Source organism: Cynocephalus volans, chromosome 6 (assembly GCF_027409185.1).
Source record: "Cynocephalus volans isolate mCynVol1 chromosome 6, mCynVol1.pri, whole genome shotgun sequence".
Classification (NCBI taxonomy): Eukaryota; Metazoa; Chordata; class Mammalia; order Dermoptera; family Cynocephalidae; genus Cynocephalus; species Cynocephalus volans.
Window position 1 is genome coordinate 111747448 of NC_084465.1, and position 23340 is coordinate 111770787.

Consider the following 23340-nt stretch of genomic DNA (forward strand, 5'->3'; position numbering starts at 1 on the left):
AGGGTCTCACCCTCATTTTTTCATCTCTTGCATTTTCACATCCTCTGAAGGGCTAGGACTATGAATCTGTGTTTTTATGAAATGGCTAATCCCAGGACCACCATGTGCAGCAGCACAGGTTGCACACTACACAATTCCAGGAAGCACTTTTCCCCCTAGATTACAGAATTAGTGATACTCCCTGGGTTGTGCAGTACATTGACCTTGGTACAACCCCTGACACATTTATGATTTGTACACACTAAAGATTGAGCAACTGTCTTTTGGGTTTCCTTGACCAGATTGGCTTGGTGTCTTTGGAATTAATGGTTATGTGTCTCTGATGTATGTATTTTTAAGACATACTCTGCATAATTATTTGATAAAGAAAACACATTTACAGTATTACATGTGGTACATTTGTTGAATCCTTTTTTTTTTTTTTTTTTTTGATGAGTTTATTGATCCAATGACAACTATTGGATCACAAGAGCAATTCCTGTAAGGAAAACAGCTTACTCTGTTTCTTGGCCCTAAAGATCATCCTGTCTTGAAAACACATGCTCAGAAGTACACTGTAAAAACAATAACACATGCTTGATAATTTTCAGAGCAGAGTTGAAGGATTTCTGAACAGCCATTTGAGTTCAAAAGGACAAATCCCATTCCTCTTTGATGTCATGATAATGTGACACTTGTTTTCTCACCTGTTTCTTGTGAGAGATGGTTAGGAGAGTCTGGGAGTCTTTATACAGGACACTTGAAGTCTTTTAAGATGACTCCTTGTATGGCAGGGGTGATTTTTTTCAGTGTTTTCTGACAGGAGGCAAACCCAAGCCCATTGCTCTTCAATCACTGCTGTTAGTTTACAAAGTAAATACTCCTGAAGAATGGTCCTCTCATCCTAGATGCACGTGATGGGATTGCTCGCTGAGTGGCTCAAGTGAGAAGCTATCTGAACTAACAGATGCCTCTTCAAAATGTTTTCATTGGCAGCATCTCCCCATAGATTATTATAGTATAGAACTGTGACTTTTAAGAGTTTTACATCTGGAGGAGATTTGATTCATGTTTTCTCAAACAAAATCACAAGAGTGTTTAATTAACTCCATATCTGGTTAATAGTAATGATTCTAAAATACTTTAAAGACTGCCTTCTTTACCCAAAAAAATAATCAAGGTATAGAGTATGGAGAAATGAGCACAGTTTATCTTATTCTGCAGTGAAGTTTTTTGGGGGGATGGGGTTTGGCTGCTTTATTGAGGTATATTTTGCATATAAAGTCCACCCATTGTAAGTATATAATTCAGTGATTTTTAGTAAATTTATAGAGTTGTGCAACTATCATGCAACCTACTTTTAGAACATTTTCATAACTCCCCCAAATTCCCTCGAGCCTGTTTGTGGTCAAACCCCACTGCCACACCCAGCTCTAGAAAACTACTGATCCGCTTTCCGACTATAAATCTGCCTTTCCTAGATGTTTCATATAAAAGGGATCATTAAATATGTAATCTTTTGCATCTGGCTTCTTTCAGTTAGCATAGTGTTTTTGAGGTTCCTCCATGTTGTAGCATGTGTCTGCAGTCAGCTCCCCCATCTGTGGATTCTACATCTGTGGATTCAACCAACTGCAGATTGAAATATTTGGGGGGAAAAATTACATCTGTACTGAACATGTACAGACTCTTTTCTTGTCATATTCCCTAAACAATGTAGTATAACAACTATTTACCTAGCATTTACATTGAATTAGGTATTATAACCTAGAGATGATTTAAAGGACACAGGAGGATGTGCATAGGTTATATGCAAATGCTATGGCATTTTATATCAGGGACTTGAGCATTTGCAGATTTTGGTATTTGAGGAAAGTTCTGGATCCAATCTCACACAGATACTAAGGGACGACTATGTTTTGTTCCTTTTTACTGCTGAATAGTATTTCATTGTGTGGATAACCACATTTTGTTTGTCCATTGACAAGTTGATGGACATTTGGGTTGTTTCCACTCTCTGGCTCTTTCTGTGTAATGCCGCTATGAACATTTACGTACGAGTCTTTGTGTGGACTTATGTTTCCATTTCTCTTGGGTAAATTCCTAGGAATGGAATTGCTGGATCATATGGTAAGTTTAAGTTTAACTTGTTGAGAAACTGCCAAACAGCTTTCTAAAATGACTGTACCATTTACATTCCAACCAGCAGTTTGTGAGCATTCCAGTTCCTCCACGTCCTCTCCAACACTCATTGTTGTCTGTCTTTTTGATTATAACCATCCTAGTGGGTTTGAAGTGGTTGTTGTGGTTTTAATTTATATATCCCTAATAATTAATGATGTTGAACATTTTTTCATATGTATATTGGCCATCTGTATATTTTCAGTGAAATATCTATTCAAGGCCCACCCATTTTTTTAAAATTGTGTTATCTTCTTGTTGAGTTGTAGTAATTCTTTATATATTCTTGATATAGGTTCTTTATCAAGTATATGATCTCCCAGGCTGTGTCTTGTCTTTTAATTCTCATAATGCTGTCTTTTGAAGTGCAGCAGTTTTTAATTTTAACAAAGTCTCATTCATCAATTTTCTCGTTTTAGCTCATGTTTTTGAAGTTGTATCTGAGAACTCTTTGACCAACTCAAGGTCATGAGAATTTTCTCCTATGTTTTCATTTAGAAATTTTATAGTTTTAGCACTTATATTTAGGTTTAGGGTCTATTTTGAATTAATTTTTGTGTATGATATGAGGTAAGGGTCTAAGTTTAATTTTTTCTATGTGTGTGCAGTTCCAGCAGGCTGAAAACTATCATTTTCCCTATTGAAGTATCTTGGTACTTTTATCAAAAATAAATTGACCATAAATGTAAGGGTTTATTTGTGAATTCTCAATGTTTATTCCATTGATCTATAATCTATCCTTATGCCAGTTCCACACTGTCTTGATTACTGTATCATTATAGTAAGCCTCGAAACTGGTTAGTATATAAGTCCTTTAACTTTGTTGTCCTTTTTCAAAATTGTTTTGGCTATTCTGGGTCCTTTACATTTCTGTATGAATTTTAGGACCAGTTTGTCAATTTCTATAAGAAAAACCCTTCGGGGATTTTGACAGGGATTGCATTGAGTATAAAATAGTCTTCTGATGCATAAATTATCCCATCTGTAAATCGGTTCTTTCATTTTCTTTTTTTATTATTATGAAAGGTGTTGCTGTGAACACTCTTGGACATGTCTGCTGGTGCCCATGTAAAGCATTTCTCTAATTAAGGGCACATACCTAAGAGTGGAATTGTTTGGTCTCAGGCTGTGTGCCTTTTCAGTTTTACCAGATAATGTTAGCCTATGTTCCATAGTAGCTGTGGCAATGGGAGAATGAAAATCTGTGCTATTCAACATTCTGCCACCATTTGGTATGAGCAGACTTTCTATTTTAATTTTCCAGTTTAGGAGGTAATAAGATCATATTTTATTGTGGTTTTAATTTGCAGTTCCCTGATTACTAATAAAATTGAACATCTTTTCACATGTTTGTAGGACATTGGGATTTCCTTTTCTGTAAAATGCCTTTTCTGTAAAATGCCTTTTTCTTTTGCTCATTTTTACATTATGTTATTTGTATTTTTCTTACTGAGTTTTAGGATTTTTAAAATATATTCTGGATAGTAATGGTCTCCTTCCTTCCCTCCTTTCTTCCTTAGAACTCAGCCACAGGTCATCTTTTAATTTATCCATTTGTTCTGGTTATTCAAATACATCTTTCTTAAAATCTTAATTTTAGAAACTACTAGTGTTCTAGAATTTTGCTAATTGGAAGCAAATGAGAAACACTCAATTGGTATTTTTCCACCAATGTTAGTAATAACACATTAGTTTGATAGCATGTATTTCAGGTATAGTAATTTATCAGTCAGTTGTTTAGTAAATGTTTATAGCAATGATTCTCAACCTTGGCTGTACGTTAGAATCATTTGGGAGCTTTAAAAAATCCCACTGTCCAAGCTGCACCCCAGACCAGTTTAATCAGAGTCTAGGGGGTGGGACCCAGACCCAGTAATGGGACCCAGGCACCATTACTTTTAAAAGTTCCTCAGATGATTCCAAAGTTGAGAACAGTTAATTTATCGGATGCTTATTCCATTCAGAGCTACAGATTTTGTGTGATATATGAACCCAGTGTTTCTAACCTAGTTTGTGCATAGCAATCACCCAAAGCCCTTGTTAAAAATACTGATTCCCTGCTGCTTCCGACTAGAGATTTTGACCAGTAGGTTTGGTGTGGAGCAGAGAATTTGTATTTTAACACATACTATTAGACAAGTTTAGGAAACTGTATCAGGGCTTTAAAAATGGTGGCATCCTCAAAATAGTGATTTAAAAGATAATTTCAATTCATAAGATTATTATGGCTTTAACAGGATTAAAAAGAATTCTGGTTCCCGTTGTCCTTTATAAGATATATGTACTGTAAAGCCAGCTTGGGAGAAAATCAATGCACAGATGTTGGGGAAGCTCCAGCTGTGTTTAATTTGAAATCTTCTGTTTGAATTTGCTCTCTTGCCTCAGCAGCAGGCAGTAACTCATCTCTGAGTGGCTCTGCATGCGAGGTTGTGAGTAGGGACCCAGGAGATGTCACATCCCTAGGAACTGAGAGTTGTGTATTGCAAACAGTCTCTAGGATCCAGAGTTGGTTGTTTTTCCAGTCCTGAAATCTTATGGGACAATTGTTTAAATTGGAACTCTCATAAAGGGCATACAAAAATCACAAAGTGAGGCATCAGGAAATGGAATTTCCATGTGCATCCAAATGCCACGTTTGGTGTCAGCACCATTGTTTTAACAGCTTACATCTTTTCTCCCCAAATAACATCTGGGCTGAAAGAGGATGTTTCACAAATCAGACACATTGTTTACTTTTAGGCGTGTAATGCTAACGAGAAACTTGGTGAGTCCAACAATTTAGATATTGGGTAACAACGCCAAACTGAAAACACATGTCAGCCTAACTCTTGACATGGTGACTGTTCTAACCATTCTCTGCATATTGGGTATGCATATTGGAGGACCCTTTTTAAATATCCAAAAATGTTTTATTTTTAACTGACATTTTGCTAACTGAGTGTCAGCCATTGGAATGATAAAATATAGCAAAGTTATTTAATTCCTCATGTTGACTTTTGAATGTGTGAAGACTTTAGGGCATTACATTTAGTTATTCAATGTAAAGGTAGCTTTTTTGTTTCTGATTATAACAGATGACATAATCTGGGGTGTTTGGAGCCATGTTGTGTGGTGGCCATCTTCCCTTAAGAGTCTCGAACATGTCAGTGGCCCTGTGGCATGGGTGAGAGTGTAGGGATTGACCAATTTCCTGCGAAGCTGAAATGTTCCCAGTGTTGAAGATCATTCCAGGGTAGCATGTACTCTTTGAAGCTTGCCATGCTTCCTCTTAGAGGGAAATTCAGGAGTGAGTATACATAATCTAGTTAAGTTTAAGAAGCATTGGAGATTTACTTATGAGGCCATGTTATAGGAAAGAACATTTAAGAATCCAGACAACCCTGAGAGAGACCAGAAGAAGCCAGGCTGGAAAGCAGTTGGAACAAAAGTTGGGTCACCTGAGAGGACTGTGACAGGAGAGTTGTCATTCACTGTGTCTTTGAGTGCTGGTTCTGGTTCAGTGTTATGAGCGGGACCCTTCTGGATAAGATTTCCTCGGTCCTGTGGCCTTCCTGAAGCAAGGTGATAGTGGCTTTCCTTAAGAGACTATGTTGTGAGAAGAGCTGGGCCTCCTTTGTCAAAAGCACATGGTTTTGGGCTGACCCCGTGGCGCACTCGGAAGAGTGCGGTGCTGGGAGTGCAGCAGTGCTCCCGCCGCGGGTTCGGATCCTATATAGGGATGGCCGGTGAGCTCACTGGCTGAGCGCAGTGCGGCCGGTCACAAAAAGACAAAAAAAACCCCCCAAAAAACCACATGGTTTTGCTTATCATTATATACCAGTGCCTAGCACATTCTTAACTTGTTTATAGAAATCATTAATTTTCCAGTTCTGGAGTGTCCCAACCAAGTCAGACCTGCCAGAGTGAATTTTCTTTTTTCTCTCTTTCTAGTGTTCAAAGCTTCTTTCAGACACCAGCGTTATTCAGTTCTACCCAAGCAAATTTGTCCTCATCACCGACATACTTGATACATTTGGTAAGTACCAGTCATACTCGTCTTAGATCTAGGAAATGTGTCTGTTTGTCAGGAGCTGGGTGGTAGAGTTGCTTTAAAATAGGTTCTGCCGTGGTTTAAGTAATTCAGTAAGTCGTGAGGGAGAGCAAACCATCCCCCCACGCCCGTGAACAAGGGTGCTGTTTTTGAAAGAATCTTAAATTTTTTTTTTCTAATCTTCTGATAGGCTAGGCAAGTGAGCGGGGCAAGTTATGGAGCTGCTCAGCTCCTGTCTAAACCAGCTCCCTCATGATGTCCATGTCCTGGGCATCTGACACTCCCTCTATTCAGAGCTGAACTCGGCATCTCTTCCCGTGCTTTCCCTACTCCCATGGGGTTCTGTCTCAGGAAATGGCACTGCTATGTACCCAGTTGCCCAGGCTGGAAACCTGAGAGTGTTCTCCCTTATGCCCATATCCAGTAACCAAGTTCTTCAGCCTCTTAAGTCTCTCCCCACTGTGTCCATTTTTCTCTGTCTTCACTTAATCCTAGCTACAGTCCTCTCCTGCCTGGGTGACAGCTGCTGTCACTATGAGGTCTTCCTCCACCACTGGGGCTGCCCCTAGTCCCACACTCCACACCACAGGCAGAATGATATTTTGGAGCCTGGTAGAAAGGTCTAGACTGAAGAGAATAACCTGGAAGAGCAGGAGGCCCTTATGCTACTTGGCAATGGTCATTGGCCAGAACATGCCGCTAACAGTTTGCCTAAACCATGCAGCTCTCTGATCTGTACGTGGCGTTCAGCAGCGAGGTGCCCCACAAGATCTAGGAAACGGTCGCTTTCAGAGAGCTGAACACATAGGAGATCAAAACAGACATTCACTGTCTTACCAAGGAGAGAACAGTGGGCTCTCAACCGAGCAAGTCTTGTCTGTAACCTCTTGAAAGATTTAATGTGTCAGAAAACAAAACATCAGTCAGAGAAACCCATTCAGTCCTGTTCAGGAGATGGGGACCTGAGTGTACTAGCTAAAACAGAAAATCTAAATAGTTTGGAAAAGGGGGTATTTATTGGCTTATGCTGAAAAGTCCACAGGTAGTTTCTGGCTTCAGGTACTGCTGGATCCAGGAACTCAAATATTGTCATCAGGACCTGTCTCTCTCTAGTACTTTCCCTCAGGCTGGCTTCATTCTCAAACTTTACAGGGCACTCTCAGCTTCTGTCAGCTTTACTGCTGGTGGTCCCAGTGCAAGGAAAGAGCTTCTTTCTCCAAGCATTCCAACCGAAGTCCCAGAATTCCATCTCACTGGCTCTGCTTGGGTCACATGTCAGTTCCTGATCCAGTTGTGATATTTGGGGGATGAAATACACTGATTATCCAGCCCTGGGTCACCCCAAAAGGAAAGAGGTAATGCAGTTACCAGAAGAAAGGGGAGTGAGTGCTAACTGGGCAAGAAGAAATGTCACAGCTGAAAGATAGGACCTGCTGGGTTCAGATGACCTGGAGAGGTAGCATCAGGCACTCTGCTGGGCAGTGGGGATATACCAGCAAATTGACGAGATAGAAGTCACTGCCTTTGTGGTGCTTATGTTCCAGTAAAAGATAGAGAATTGACAGAACAACTAAGTCTACCCAAGTGTATGTTAGGTGATGGTCAGTGCTATGGAGAACAAACAAACAGGGTGGGGTGAATGGGAGCGGAGGGAACTGGGTGAGGGACCCAGGGGTGTAAAGAACTGTGAAGAGGCCAGGGTAGCTGGAGTGGGTGAGCAGGTGAGGAGAAGGGCAGGAGCTGACATGGCCAGAGACATAGAGGGACTCTGGGCCGCTGGAAAGACTCTGAGGGCTTGAGGAGCCACTGGAGGGGGTTGAGCAGAGGAGGGAGGTGATTTGATCTGGGTTTTAGCAGACTCCCTCTGGCTGCTGTGTTGAGACTAGACTGTAGGGACAGGGTGGAGGAGGCAGCATGGCTAGGACTTCAGGTGAGAGGTGAATGTGGCATGGCCCCAGGAAGGCCATGGAGACACAAGGAGCTGTCCAGAACGGATGGGCAGGCTCTCAGGATGGAGGTCAAGTCATACACTACTCGAGCACACAAACTACCTGTAGGGAGCAAGGACATCAATCAGCTATGTCTGGTTCTCCCGTCAGTCCAGTTTATCCTGCTGAATTAGCACTTTGGCCTTCTGGTTTCCCTCACCTGCCTCCTGCAAATTTCTTTTGCATGAGTCAGCATACTGGCTCGAGACTAGCTCTGGGACATGGTGAGATACAGTTTCCACCCTGCAAGGTTGGCCAGACCCAATCAGTGCATTCACCTTGCGAGAACTTTGGATGGCTACTCTGCTTCTCCCCACTACCCCTGCTGGTGGCACCCAGCCCCACACCTCAGCAAGCAGGTCGTAGTGCAGATGTCTGCCATCCTTGGGCCGCACTGTTCTAGGTGCTTTACAGATGTTAAGTCACGTAGTCTACCTAACAGCCCAATGTGGTAGGGCCTGGTGTTATCTACATTTTATAGATGAGGAGCCTGAGGCACAGAGAAGTAATGTATCTTGCCCAAGGTCACTTGTTTAATGAGTGGCAGAGCTGGGACTCAAACTTGGCTCTTTCCGCAGTCAAAGCACCTGCTTTATTTCTTTTGTACACTGACATTGCTCATGGGGAATGTTCCGCATTCCACAAAAACTAAGAATTCATATCCCTTCGACCCAGCAATTTCACCTCTGGGAATTCATCTTATTTGTAATAGTAAAAGATTGGAAACAACCCAAGTGGCCATCAGTAGGAAAACAGTTGAATAAATTATGGTGTATCTACATAATGTGTAGGAATGAATGAGAAATGAGGAAGGGAACGCCCTGCAGGTGTATTGTCAAGTGGGAGAGTCAGGATACAGAACTGCTATGGAGTGTGTTACTTTTTGTGTAAAAAATTCACAAATATAAGGTCATATTCACTGTGTTAGCCTAAAGGAACGTTAGAAACTACCCAAGAAACTAACAGAAGTGGTTGCTCTCGGGGGGGTAGTCAGGGCAATGAGGTGGATGGGATTAGAAACTTCACTCGTACCTTCGTTGTGAGTTTTTGTGAATTTTGAACTGTGGACATGTTTTACCTATTCAAGACCAAATGTTCTAACAAAGGACCTGCTTTCAGCAATCCCTAAAGTCCCCTGTCCTTCCTGTCCACTTCGGAGCAGTGTTCTCAGGGGTGCTGTTGTCTGGATCTGTTGTGAACAATATTCCTCAGGACTATTGAGGCAGCCTGCATCGACAGGTGCTCAAGCAGACTTTGTTGTGCTCTGGGGCTAACTAGTTTTCACTTTTAACAAAAGGAGCATAAGCCTGCCTTGCCTGGGTGGCAATCTGGAGTCCTGAGGTCAGTCTTTTCATGCACTGTCATCACTCTCTGCTCATAAGAAGATACATGTCAGTTCAGGGGCAGGTGCTTAATGGTTGTCGTCACCATAGACAGAGGGTCGGGGCATCTTGCTGTGCAGGGACACAGGATGCAGCCTGGGCACTCACGGGGTGACATGCACAATGGGAAACGTGTGCCTGGTATTGGTTGGGTTTTCACTAGAGGCAGCAGGCACAGATGTGGGCTTCCGGCTTCTGTGCTTGTCTCTCCTTCTTTCAGGGTTGTGGGAACTTCAGCCTCAGTTTCTTCACCCTATGAAATGGGATTATCATAGACCCTGCCTCCAAGGGCTTCTGGAGGGAATTAAATGAGAGTATGCGTAGGAAGCCTGCAGTGGTTTTCCCCTTCTAAGAGCTTACTGGCAGGATCAGAGTAAACATCTTTGAATAGTTCCTGGGACAAAAAAGTGCTCAGAAAATGGTAGCTGTTATCACTGTTGTTTATCTATTTTAGTGTCCCTGATTTATAAGAAAGTGAATCAAGAAAGGAAATAAATCTAGGATCGGGTATTATTTCTTAAGACAGTTGTTCACTAGCTTAACAAAAGAAAAATAGCTTGTTTGGGCAAAAATGATTTTGTAGTTAAAGGTCTCTTAGAATATGAAGGTGAAATATAAAAATTATATATATATATTTTCTTAAAGAAGTCTAGAGAGATGGCAAGCTTTTTGTGTAGGAAGTAAAGGTATTTTGTGCTAAGTCCATTCCCTGCACCATAGGGGTGAGAAATTACTCAGCTGTCCAGCGTGGCTTGTTCTGTCATAATCTGAGGTAAAACTGCACACAGCCCCAATGCTAGGGTATTGCAGGCATCACAGGGAAGGCCTCTTTGCACCAGGTGTGGCTGCTGTGTGGAGCCCATGGCCCCAGGTAACAAAAACATGTCCTGGCAGAAGGAAAAAGGCGGGTGGCTTTGAGAACTGGGGCTGGTTCTCTAAGGCTTCCTGGAGCTTCTAAGTGGAACTGATGGTTTGGAGCAGCACTTCTCATCCTTGGCTGCACGTTGAAGTCACCTGGGGAGCTTTAAAAACATTCCCAGTGTCCCAGCTGCACCCCAGACCCTTTATATCAGAACTTCTGAGGACAGACACAGACATTCACATATTTTCACGAGCCCCAGATGCTCTGAGTGCACCAACAGGTTTGAGAAACACTGTTTTAGAGGAAGGAGGGAGGCTTATTGCTGTTTCTGGAGATCCTAGATCCCAGGCAAGTTTTAGTTCAGAGGTGTACTGGCATCTGCCTAAATCAGTGGTTCTCACACTACAGCATGTATAAAGATTTCACAGGGAGGTTATTCAAAATTCGTATTCCTAGACCTCACTCTCTAAAATAATCCTTTTCAGAAGCTCTAAAGTGGGCCTCAGTAATGTTAATTTTCAACAAGTCTTTGGGTGATTTTAATGCAGGTAGTCCACACTGGGAGAGGCACCTAGGTGGTACCTCTTAGCATGGCTGGCTTCCTGCACTTAATCCTAACCTTGTGTCATCTTGTGGTGAGATCATTTGTTCCCATGTTCTTTGACCAGAAATGATCCTTGTAACTTTCCTGTCTCTTCTTCCATGTATGGGCAGGATTTGTTGTTGTTTATTGCCCTCAATGATGGGGTTATGGAAAAATTAACAGAAAAAATTAACAGAAGAAAATACTTTTAAATTGAAGGTGAATTAGGAGCATTCGGTAGATGGATAAGAACTGTAATTTTTACCCCCTCTATATTGGTAACATTTTCCAAAATACATGCACAGAATAAATAAAGCTTTTTGTACTACTTTAGGGCTCCAGACTACCTACCTGTTTTATGGAACATAGCCATCTCCATTCGTTTACATATTGTCTATGGCTGCTTTTATGCTACAGTGGCGAAGTTGAGTAGTTGCAACAGTGACCTATGACCTACAAAAGCTAACATGTTCATTCACTTATCCAAAACATATTGAGTACCCAGTATATGCTAAGCATTGATCAGATACTGGGGATATGTCAGTGAATAAAACAGGCACAAATCTCTGCCCTCATGGAGCTTGCATTCCAGTTGGATCTCAAGTTCTCATGCTTCCAGGCACCAGGCAGGTCATATCAATGAGTAAAGCATGCTGATGATGAGGGACAATAGGGGGCAGTGGAGACTGGCAAATGGGGTACTGTATATGTCATTTCACAAGGCAGCTCCTAATCCGCACTAGCTGTGTGTTACCCTGTAGGGATATGAGCACATTTTTGGCACATCTTATGTAAAGAATCAGGAAATCTGGTTTTTCATGTGCATTCGCCCAGTTTTTACCTATTGATAACTCATTCAGAAAATGTTAAAACACTTTGTGGTTCAAACAAAACTGGTCCAGCCTCTGGGCTGCCCATTTTCACCTCTGTTGAGAGAATGGAGATTCTTGAGGCTCCTTTGGCCTTTCAGTTAAGACTCCAGAGGGTAACATGGTCACTTTCCTGCCTCTTTCAGAAAGTAAAATCCCCTATTTCCTTTAAAATAAATAAATAAATTTTTTTAAAAAAGAAGTGTTGCTTAAAATTTGTCCCACTAGGTGGCAGCATACTATCACAAGTAAAAGCGTGCCTGGGAGATATCTCTTGTCCCTAATTAACAAATGTTTATTTAGTGTTTGCTCCTGAAGAGTGTGGTCCTAACACCATCTGTCCTTCTCCCTGCAGGAAAACTTGTGTATGAGCGCATCTTTTCCATGTGTATGGACAACCGCAGTGTCTTACCAGGTAATGTCATAGCCATTCTGTGATGTCATTCTGCCCTGCAGTCAGGATTAGAAGGTTTTTATCAAGTCAAGATGCATTGAGACCTGATAAGTTTTTAATTTTTGGTGTATTAAAAGTAAAAGAAACACCTTTGAAGATTTCTGATCATCTCAGTCTTCTAAAAATATTAGGTTTTCATATGGGCCTGTCTAGGAATTTGGGCAAGTAATTTGAGTCTGCAAGAATGAAAAAGTACCACAGTTAGATTCTGCTGAATTTTCAGACCAACTGACTTTCTTCTGCTGCTTGACATTTTAATGTTTTCTCTACACATCTTTCTTAAGAAGCAAATTTTTTAAAAAAACTTTATATATATTAAAAAACAAAAATTTTAAAGAAACAACTATATATAGTTATATATATTAAAAAACAACTTTATATATATTAAATCAATAGCAACAGCTGCCTTGACTCTACAATTTATTCTCAAGTTCTGTTTGCATTAAATTTATTGCCCATCAATTTTAAGTTCTCAGGAGGTTATAATGGAACAAGTGGATGATGAATTTCATTTGCCATATAAATGACAATGATGATGTGACTGGCAATGCAGGACTCTCTGCGGCAGTTTCCTTTTCCTTTCCCTTCTTTTAACTTGCAAGCACTGCTGTAAGGAGACATCCTCATCCGTATGGGCTAGAGGGACCAGCCTGTTCCATCCTCACTCTACCTCATCTCCTCCTGGTGGTGGTACTTCCCCAAGAGATGAAGAGAAGGGGTCAGTGACAATAACCCATAATTTAACCTTCCTTCACTGACTATATGAGTACAAACAACGTTTTAGGGCCCATTAAGGAAAAATTACTAATAACTGACTCCCTACCTAAACTCTAGAAGTTCAAAATAAAAGGCTGTTTTCATATTCACTTCCAGTCCTTGTCTAAATATATTAATTTGCCCTTTTATCACTGAAATTCTTCCCTTCCCAAATATCTATTTTTTTTCCCTTGAGCAATGCAAATCAGGCTTTTGTTTTTTTTGCAGATGATTTCATCATTATTTCTTTTCTTTCAAGGGCTGACCGGTTGGTTAGAGCACAGTGTTACAACACCAAGGTCAAGGGTTTGATCCCCATCCCTGTCACAGCCAGCTGCCAAAAAAAAAACAAAAAAAACAAAACCAGTTAAAATCTTTATCTGCATGTGTTTTTTCTGGTTCCAAAAACCTGAAAAGGAAAGGGGCAGACTTTTCTCAAGATGTTGGTGATCTGGGGAATGACTCTTAACTATAATTATGTAGAAAGCTTTTGAAATCTACTGTACAGAATTCTGCCTAGAGAAGTTATGTATAAAGAGAAATTCATGACATTTGTTCCCATTCTTTCCATTCGAATCAAGTTCTGACTAGTGAATTTAATACTTGAGCTCGTTGCCTTCAGGAGTTTTAACTAAGGTATAGTTCTTATGAGTTCAGAAAGATAGCAGTGTCTTTTGGGGTCATAAAGAGTGTGCACTACCAGATGTGGTCATTTCTTCCCAACCTTTCTTAATCCAGCATATATGCGAAGAGCCCATCTACTCTGAGTGATAGAATCATTTTATTTTGAGCTTGGGAGAAACCATTTGGGTTCTCATCATCATCATCTCAGCATTCCCATCTTTGGCTCTTCCCTATAACTGACGTGGGCCCATCAGGATAAGCAGTGGCCTTAACTGGCCTGGCCTTTCAGGCATATGCTAAGACAATGTCGCATCCCTATAAGCACTGTTATGTAAAGAGACCTCTCACTGCCAGGACAGAGACTTGGCAAATAAATGAAAGAGAACTAGACTCATTGGTCTCCTGCCGCCTCCTAAAATATCCGCAGAAGTTCAGGGTTGAAAAAAGAAGCACCATAAAATAAAAATAAGTGGGGACAAGAAGGAAAATCTTTGCTCTTTGTTACGTCGCAGTCCCTTCTGAATTAATTTCCAAATTCTGAATTCATTCCGCGTGTAGCAGCCCCATTCTAATTATGGCATTCCTCTGCTCAAAACCCTTCAGGGAGTTTCCATTGCACTTAGACAAACTCTGAAACCCCTCACCAAGGCTGCACCCCTGCATAGGCTGGCTTGTGATGCCTACTCGTCATTGGCTTGCTTTCTGTTCTTTGACCATGCCAAGGTCTTACCTACCTCAGTGCCTTTGCACATGCAGCTTTCTCTCCCTGGAATACATTTCCCCCATATTAAGTATACCTGGCTCCCTTTTGTACTTCAGGGTCCAGCTCAAACGTTGTATCTGTAGGTAGGTGCCTTCTCTGATCACCCTATCTAGTGAGCACCCCCACCTCTCACTCAAGTTGCTCTCTATTCCAATACCTAGTTTTGTAGCTTTCATAGTACTGACTGGTATTGGACCTTATTATGTCAGATAATATATAATATTCACCTGCTTATTCTTTTTCCTGTTTATTCGTCTTCCCTTACTGGAATGTAAGCTTTATGAAGGCAGGATCTGCCTCATGCACTGTAACACTTCCTTCAGTTGGCTCCTAAGGCATTTGTGTTGAGCAAATGAAGAAAGGAATGTAATATTTAGTTTGCTGTAAGACTATAAATTTCTGCAGAACATAATCCTTTCCCTAAATTATTTCTTAAGCTGGAAGGAAAGCCTAAAGACTTTGTGTCGGTATCTGCTGATTGATGGATAGCTTGAAGTCAGTGTGTGTATACGAGGCAACTTGCCTTTAGTGAGTTTATAGATCACGCCAGAGACCTATTTCTGCTTTTGGATTTCAAGGCACATGATACAGTAATATGAAGGGAAATTAACCCTGCCCTCTCCCAAAAGACAAGGCTGATAAGTGAATTTAAGGATAACCCTTATCTTTTCCTGTATGGATCTCCTGAAACTCAAGAAAAAAGTTACTTTATGTGTATGGGTTCAGCCCAGGAAGGAGAAAATGGTGATCTCCCGTGCTTTTGAACGTAGTAAGTGAATAGTTCTCGAATGAATGAAACATGCCAGACATCCAAAAATAGATAAATACTTGAGATTTGCAGTTTCAGCATATCTGCAGTTGTGATTAGTGACTGTTTTCTGCTAGAGGAGTACCTAGAGGTTTATCTTTTTTGATGATTCCACATGAATTTTGATCACCTTAATCATATACCACCACGTGGCAGAATCAGGGATGAAAAATGACTCATTGCAAAACAGCATGAGAGCTGACAAGCTAAGAATTATTTGCTGTGTTCTAAAGTAGTTAACTTCTCCCTTTTTGATTGAATCCTAAAAATATAAAACACACCCAGTGGTGGGATGGGGCTCCAGGCTTTGCTGAAATCATTTAGAAGAGATCATTTTCATGTGAGAGTTCAGCAGTGGGCTTTGATGGTGTTAAGTTTTGTTTTTTCCTTCATTTTCCATACTCTCTTCCATTCCTTATTAAGATGTATGTCATGTCCAGAACTGTGAGAAATACGTTTCTGTTGGTTTTTGTAAGAAAATGTATGTCAAGATTAGGCTTGGGTGCCAGTACCAGAAAACTCAAAATAATAATATCGAGGTCAGGGCTGTTGGGGCAGCTAGCCCATGGTGCCCTAGATCCTCACTGCCTCTCTCCTGTGCCCTCATGGTTCAGGATGCCACAGAGGTTCCAGTTATTGCATCTGTATTCCAATCAGCAGGCAGGAAGAAGGAGTGAGGCAGGGCAAGCCCTTCCCTGCAAGATATTTCTCAGAAGTTGCACCTCTGTTTACATCCTGGGACCAGAACTTGGTCACATGACCACATCTAGCTGCAAGGATGGCCATATGCCCAGCTGAAAAATGAGAGTTCTATTATTAAAGAGGAAGAGAATAGATAATGGGGTGAACTGGCAGTTTCTCCACAAGGTGACTTGAGTCTTGGAGCCAGGATTGAGCTGGCAGCCTCACTCTGGCCAGTGTCTCATCTCAGGCCTTGCCTTCATGTCTGGCCCATGCGATGCTTAGAGCAAAGCTAAGATCACATTTCACATTACAGTTGAGGACCCTAAAGCATCTGGAATTCTCAACAATGCTGTCAGAGTGTCTTAGTCCGTTTCTGTTGCCTGTAACAGAATACCTGAAAGTGGGTAATTTATAAAGAAATGAAATTTATTTCTTACAGTTTTGGAGGCTGGGAAGTCTAAGGTCCAAGCAGCACACCTAGTGAGGGCCTTCTGGGTGAAAACTTTCTACAGGGTCCTGAGGTGACCAGGGTGTCACGGGGCAAGAATAGGCTGAGCCAGAGAGCTAAACTTCTCACTCACTCTCCTTATAAAGCCATCAGAACCACACCCATGACAACCCATTAAACCATCAACCCTTTCCTCCATTCGTTCAGAGGGAACAGTCCTCACAATCTAATCACCTCTTAAAGTCCCCACCTTTGAAATACCTTAATCAGATTTCCCACCCTCTTAGCACTGTTATGATGGGAGTCAAGCTTCAATGAGTTTTGAGGGGATATTCAGTCCGGAGCACAGAATTACTGGTGGGTACACCAAGAACCTGTGGATTATATTAGAGACAGTGGCTAAGCATGTAGGCTGTGGAGCCAGATTGCCTGGACTGAAATCCAGCCCATACACTTGCTTGCTGTGTGCCCTGGACAAGTTGCTAAACTTCTCTGTGCCTTGGTCTTTGCATGTGTACAGGAGGAAAGTAAAGTACATACCTCTGAGGGCTGTTGTGGGGATTAGGTGAGCTAATGTCAGTAAAGTGCTCTGAACAGCACCTGGCACTTAGAAAGCCTGGGTGTTATGTACACTATTGTCGACATCAGTTATTTTCTAATAATGATATTTGGAAGGAAAGACACGGAGGAACTGAGTATGCTGCCCCCTTTCCTGCTCCATGGTACCGTTTTCCTATCCCAGAACTCATAGCAGCAGCAAAAGATGCTAAGATTCAGGAAGGCTGACGGGTACTGCTTCTGTGTTACAGATCACTTTTCTCCCGAGAATGTAAATGACACGGCCAAGGAGACATGCCTCAATTGGTTCTTCAAGATTGCTTCCATCAGAGAACTCATTCCAAGATTGTATCCTTTTTGTGTCTGATGATTTTAAAGATAGGCTAAAAGGGTTGCACTGTTAATAGAAGGCATATTGTGGGATACCCTGAAATTCCTGTTGAAAATCTGGTCCCATTATGGTTGTAAGTCTGAGAATGGGCAGGCCACGTGGTAGAAGCTTTTGGACCTGTGCTGTCTCCAAACAGTGTTTTGTTTTTCACTTTGAATAAGATGCCAAGTATTAGGCTTTTCTTTCCTTGAGGAACATTCTCCCATTAATTCTCTCAATTAAAATGCTTCATCGTTATGTGGTTTCTCTAGTTTCAAGAACTTGAAAGGAACAGCGTTTTTGGAACAAATGCCAATATTGAAGAACAGAGAATGTGACCTATACCCAAATTATATCTTAGTTATCTAAAGTTCATTCTTTCCCCTTTAAGCCTTGATTTGAAATGCTCAAAACCCCGTTTAAATTACAGCACACAACCATGAATCAACACATAACATTCTCCGAAATGTATTTTAAACAAGTATGAAACCTTGAGAACTGTATATAGAAACCACAAGCCACTAGCTCACTTCATTCTCTGGTTTGTGGAGGTCCATGAGGGCCCCTCTCCTAAGACCTGCCTAGGTCTGTCTGTTCATGAATAGTTTAGCCTTTTCTCCTAAGGAAACAGGCTGTCTGGAAAATGTCTTTCTTAACGGAATGTTTTTGTAGTTATGTGGAAGCATCCATCCTGAAGTGTAACAAGTTCCTCTCCAAAACGTAAGGCTCTTCTTTAATGTCTAGAACCACAAAATTTCTAAAAATCTCTCTTTCTTTCTTACACACACACACACACACACACACACACACACACACACACACACACACACACACACACACACACACACACACACGCTAATGGCAATGTAACAGGAGCTATCATTCATTGATTGCTTAGTGTGAGGCAGATCTGCTGCTAAGCTCCATCTGTGCATTTTCTCATTTAATCCAAATGAAAACTTAATGAAGTAGAGACACTGTAACACTAGGTGACCACACTAGTTGTCGCGGCTCTATTACCTGCCGGTAATCCTGCGCTGATTGGGCCAATGGTTAAGCTACAACTGGGTCTGGAGCTCCCAGACCCCTCAAGCCCATTCATAGACTGGGTCACAAACCCTTCACACACCAGGCTGGGTCACCAAGACCCCTTCACGCAGTTCTATAAGCTAGGCAACTGGCCATATGGTCCTTGGAAGCTGCAGGTCTGGAAAAACATGGCTGTGCAGGGTGGGCGCCCGAGGCAGTAAACACTAGCCAAAGCGGCGCCATGCGGGCCTACTTACTCCACCCACACTCGGTGTTTACCGAACGACCCTAAACTGGTTCCGAGGTGAGGGGAGCCTGACCAAATTGTTCCATTTGCCCAACAATCCACCCCTTCAGGGTCCCTCGCTGTACAATCTATGAGTTCAGAATCTTCCACAATGTTCCCTTAGCAAGGGTAAATGACCCTTACATTTACATAACCTGTTGTCCATTCAATATGCCTTAAGGTTTGCAGTTCTGTCCTTTTAACTGTCAGCTGCATGTGTGTTTAGTAGTCACCATTGGTGTGATCCTCCATGCAAATCCTGCAGTCATACCGATGGGCAGTTCTATGCATATTCAGCAGGCTGCCACATTGATTACGTGACTCTGGTGCTGTGCCTGCAGCCAGAACACTACGGGCGAAAAGACAGAAGAGTTATTGGTACCAGTAGGGGAAGTTCTCGCCCCTCTGGTAAGATACATGCCAGTTTGCCATCCTGAGAAAGGATGGTTGCAGGAATAGGTATCTTACCTGGCTTATGATACCATACTTTATCTGCTAACACTATTGGATATGTAGGTTCTACATGTAACAGTATAGGGGAACTCATAATTGGCCATAATGGTAATACAAATGTGCCCTTTGGAATAGAGCACTCATCTGTTCTAGGCCGTGTCACCTTTACTTGAGGAGGCCAGGTACCTGTCACCCAAAGTAAAACTTGTAAGCCTTCCTCTAATCCTTTTCCCCAAGGCCCTGTTAAACCTACCCAGCGTATACGGGGGGCTTTTATTCTCCAAGGCCATTCCCATTGTGCTGTCTGTCCCTGTTTCAGACAGGTTGGGGCTGGTAAGAGAATATTTCCATTTTTACCATATTCTGGCTTCAAAAGCTTATTTTTAGTAGTGATTTGCAGCTGTATAGGTGCTATAGCCCTATGCAACAGAGCTTCCACTGGAGAGGGTATGCCCTTGTGGGGTCTCATTTGGAATTGTCAGCCATAATCGCCATGCTCACCCCTTCAGGGATGGGGGTTGGGTAGATAGCCTTAGTCCCTTTTTTAAAAGGCCATTGTACCATTCATCACTTTCTATAACTATAGGCCGACCATACATAGCTGTAAGGCTATTCAGTGCCTTCACAGTGTTTACTTGGTCTGGGACCTTACAAGACCATACAAACAGAAGACCAGTAGCCGTATCAACAGCTGTGAAGATGTATCTGAAATTCTCTGACCTTGACAGTGGTCTGACAAAGTACACTTGCCATCGAGTCAGGGGCACCCTTCCTCGAGTTGTTTGTCCATCTGTATGGGGCACCTGCTGGGGGTGTGGACTCCTTTGAGCACACACTGGACAAACACAACAGGCATTCATTACATCTTCCCATTTTATAGGCAAGGCCCATCTCTGAGCCGCCATCCACATGGTTTTACTGCCAGCATGCAGCATTCATTGATGTAACCACTGGGCTACATCAGTATCTGGGGCTCTCTCCAGCCATCTTACCTTAGCCAAGGCATCAGCTTCATCATTTCCTGGACTGGCTAAGGGGAAGTGTCCTGTGACATGGAAAAGAGTTACTTCTTTCTCATGCCCCAATTCCCATAACTCTTGCCACATGGCTTGTCCCCACAGGGGACAGTGGCCTACCATCCACTGTTGATATTTCCAAGTAGAAATCCAAAGGGTTAAACCTTTGTACACAGCCCAGCTGTCAGTACAGATGGTTAATGGCCTAGGCTCATTTTTTATCGCCATCCATACTGCTCTCAATTCAGTCCAGTGACTACTTTGCTCTGTACCATTTTCAAACCACATGATATCTGTTTAAGGCTGGACAGCAACAGCTGTCCATGATGCTGAAGGTCCCATGCTAGAGCCATCTGTATACCAAGCTTGCTTTGTGATAGGTACCTGTCCCTCATGGACAGGTGTAGCCTCCACCTCCATGGGTAACAGTTGTGTCAGAGTTTCCTCCACAACCTCTACTGGGCCTAGCACAGTTTGCGATTCTTTGGACAGAGGACTCGTTGATACAGTGCTCCTTTGTTCTAGATATGCTCCCCATTTAGACAGAGTGGGAGTCTGAGCTACACCTGTTCTAGGGCTGGTTCCCCATGTGCACAGCCAACTTATTGTGGGGTATGTCGTCCTTACTAGTACTTTGGCAGTTCCTGTGATAGCTTCAATGGCTATCAAGGCAGAATACACAGCTTCTAACTGCTTTTCTATTAGAGTGTAGCGCATTTCAGCACCCTTCCAGAGCTGAGACCAGAATCCTACAGGTGTGCGGAATCAGTCTTGTTTCTGCCACAAACCCCATCCTAACCCCTCTTGGGTTATATGTATGTCTAACTCAGATGGCTGAGTGGGGTCAGCCACTTGTAAAGCTTGTACTTGCTGTATTGCCCTTTTCGTAGCCTGATAAGCTTGTTCTACTTCCTCACTCTAATCCCGGAGGGCTCCTTTCTTTGTCAGTGCATATAGTGGGAGTGCCATTTGGGCCATATGGGGTACAAAAGCTCTCCAATACCCCAAAAGTCCCAAATATGTTGATAGCTGAGCTACCGCTGTGGGTCGAGGGTATGCCTGTGTCTTATCTATAATAGCTTCTGGGATGAGCCTTACCCGACCAGACCACTCCCAGGAATTTGACTGACAGTCTAGGTCCTTGCACTTTGGCTGTGTTCGCCGCCCACCCACATTGTTCCAAATGGCTCAGCATAGTTGGAGCTGCCTGGGTTAAATCTGCAAGAGAATCAGAGGTTAGTAACACATCATCAGTGTAGTGAAACATTGTAACTATGCTGGGCCTAGTCCACTTGGCTAGGTCCCCAGCCACCAAACCATGACAGATGGTTGGGCTATGCAGATAACCTTGGGGCAGTACTTGAAAGGTCCACTGTCTTCCTTCCCATGTGAAGGCAAACTGATCTTGGCTATCAGCTGAGATTGAAATGGAGAAAAAAACATTTGCAAGGTCCAGTACATAATGATGTAAGTCCCCAGCTGAGTCATCAGCTGATCCATCAAGTCATGAATTGAAGGCACAGCTGCATGCAAAGGAGGCACTACTTTGTTCAGTTCTCGATAATCTACAGTCATTCTCCAGGTACCATCAGTCTTTTTCACTGGCCATACCGGAGCATTAAATGGGCTCTGAGCCGGACAAATAATGCTAACTTTCTCTAACTCCAATATAGTGGCACTTACCTCCACATGTCCTCCTGGTAGGCAATACTGCTTTACATTAACTACATGTCTTGGCTTGGTAACACCTGTGATGCTTAGCAATCCTCATAACACAGGCTTTACTGTCCGTATTCGCACCTGAAACTGTCCACCTGTTGTTTGCAGGTGTAAACCATAAAGTACCTCCATACCCGAGATGTATTCAGCTACAGGGGATATATATATACAGTTTATACATGAGGGGGTAATCTTCCTATGCCCAGTGGCAGTGACACGGCTTTGACCTCAACAGTATGTCCTCCATAGCCATCTTTACAAACTGTGGCCCCTGGAAACTTATCTGGATTGCCATATATCAGGCTACATTCTGCACCTGTATCCTCCAAAGCCAAAACACGCTGCACATTTGTCCTCAACCAGTGTATTGCCAGTTCAACATGAGGCCTCCGGTCCTCGCCTGCCCCCAAAAGACGAGCACCTTGGCCTGCTCCCTAATCAGAATGGAACAGTTCATCCACCTCCTTGGGAGCAACCAAAAAATCCTTTGAACCCGCTGAGGGTACCTTGCTACCTGTTTCCCGATATTTGGTGAAATGCTGTTCAGGGCACAATTGTTGCCACAAGGCAAACAGAACTGCATTTGGCTGCCGGTCAATTTTCTTTTTATCAACCCCTGCTGCAAGCAAGTCAAGCCACATCTGCTTACGGCTAGTCTTGCTTGGTCCCTTTGGGATAAAATCCCAAGCATTTCTTAGGGTTTGGTCTTAGCCACCTTTCAGACCCCTTTTGCTTGTCTGCTGTCCTCTACTTCACCCAAGCTGGCTATCATGGTTGTTACCTCATATATAGGACGACCAATGTATGGGGCCAGTATGGCCATCAGTGACCCAAAGGACATTGACGGGGCATTCTGCAGCACTGTGTCTCTCATGCTGCCTGTAAAGTTCTCATTGTCAGGGCCATGAGTGTTCACATTAAACATGGATTGCCTCATCCTCAGCTCTTGAATGATTTGGACCAGCTCATCATACGTTTGCCTTTTACTAACAATCTTGGGCAGTTCTCCAGCATTTGCCCACACAGTTCAGGCAGCTGCATTCACCCAGTCCATCAAGGAGTGATTACCTGGCCCGGGTGCATATCTGCGGCTATTTTGCAGCCATTGCCTAAGGGACGGGTGCGCGGTGATGGAGGCCAGTTTCTCCATCTCCTCACCAGAGCATATCACACTATCCACCCCTAGGTCAACTGCAACAGTCAAGCAGCCAGGGTCTCCCCATGTTTCTTCCTGAATTGTCTCCCCAAGTGAACCAGTTCAACCTGGGTATACGGTACACAGGTAGTGAACTGGGTCACCTGTGGATCACCCACTGGTTGTTCGTCTGGTCCCATAGGCTGCTTGTGCCTCAATTTCTCGTGCACAACAGGTTGTGCCTGGTGTGAGTGGCCAGTTGCCACACATTGTCCTCTGGGACATTTATCCGTGCTTCCAACGACTCTGCTTTCTGCCTTGGATCTGCCAGTTGCACATCATCCACCAGCAGCTCTGCTTTCC

At 42.8% G+C, this 23340-nt stretch overlaps 1 protein-coding gene across 2 annotated transcripts in view; it reads left to right on the plus strand.

Moving 5' to 3' along the window:
• Positions 1-23340, plus strand: part of VPS35L (VPS35 endosomal protein sorting factor like) — a 115191-nt gene that overhangs the window by 20016 nt on the left and 71835 nt on the right. For both annotated transcript variants that reach the window (XM_063099082.1, XM_063099083.1), the window contains exons 8-11: positions 6091-6175; positions 12230-12289; positions 17221-17317; positions 18012-18059. In XM_063099082.1, the coding sequence (XP_062955152.1) occupies positions 6091-6175; positions 12230-12289; positions 17221-17317; positions 18012-18059 (290 nt within the window). The remainder of the gene's footprint in view (positions 1-6090; positions 6176-12229; positions 12290-17220; positions 17318-18011; positions 18060-23340) is intronic.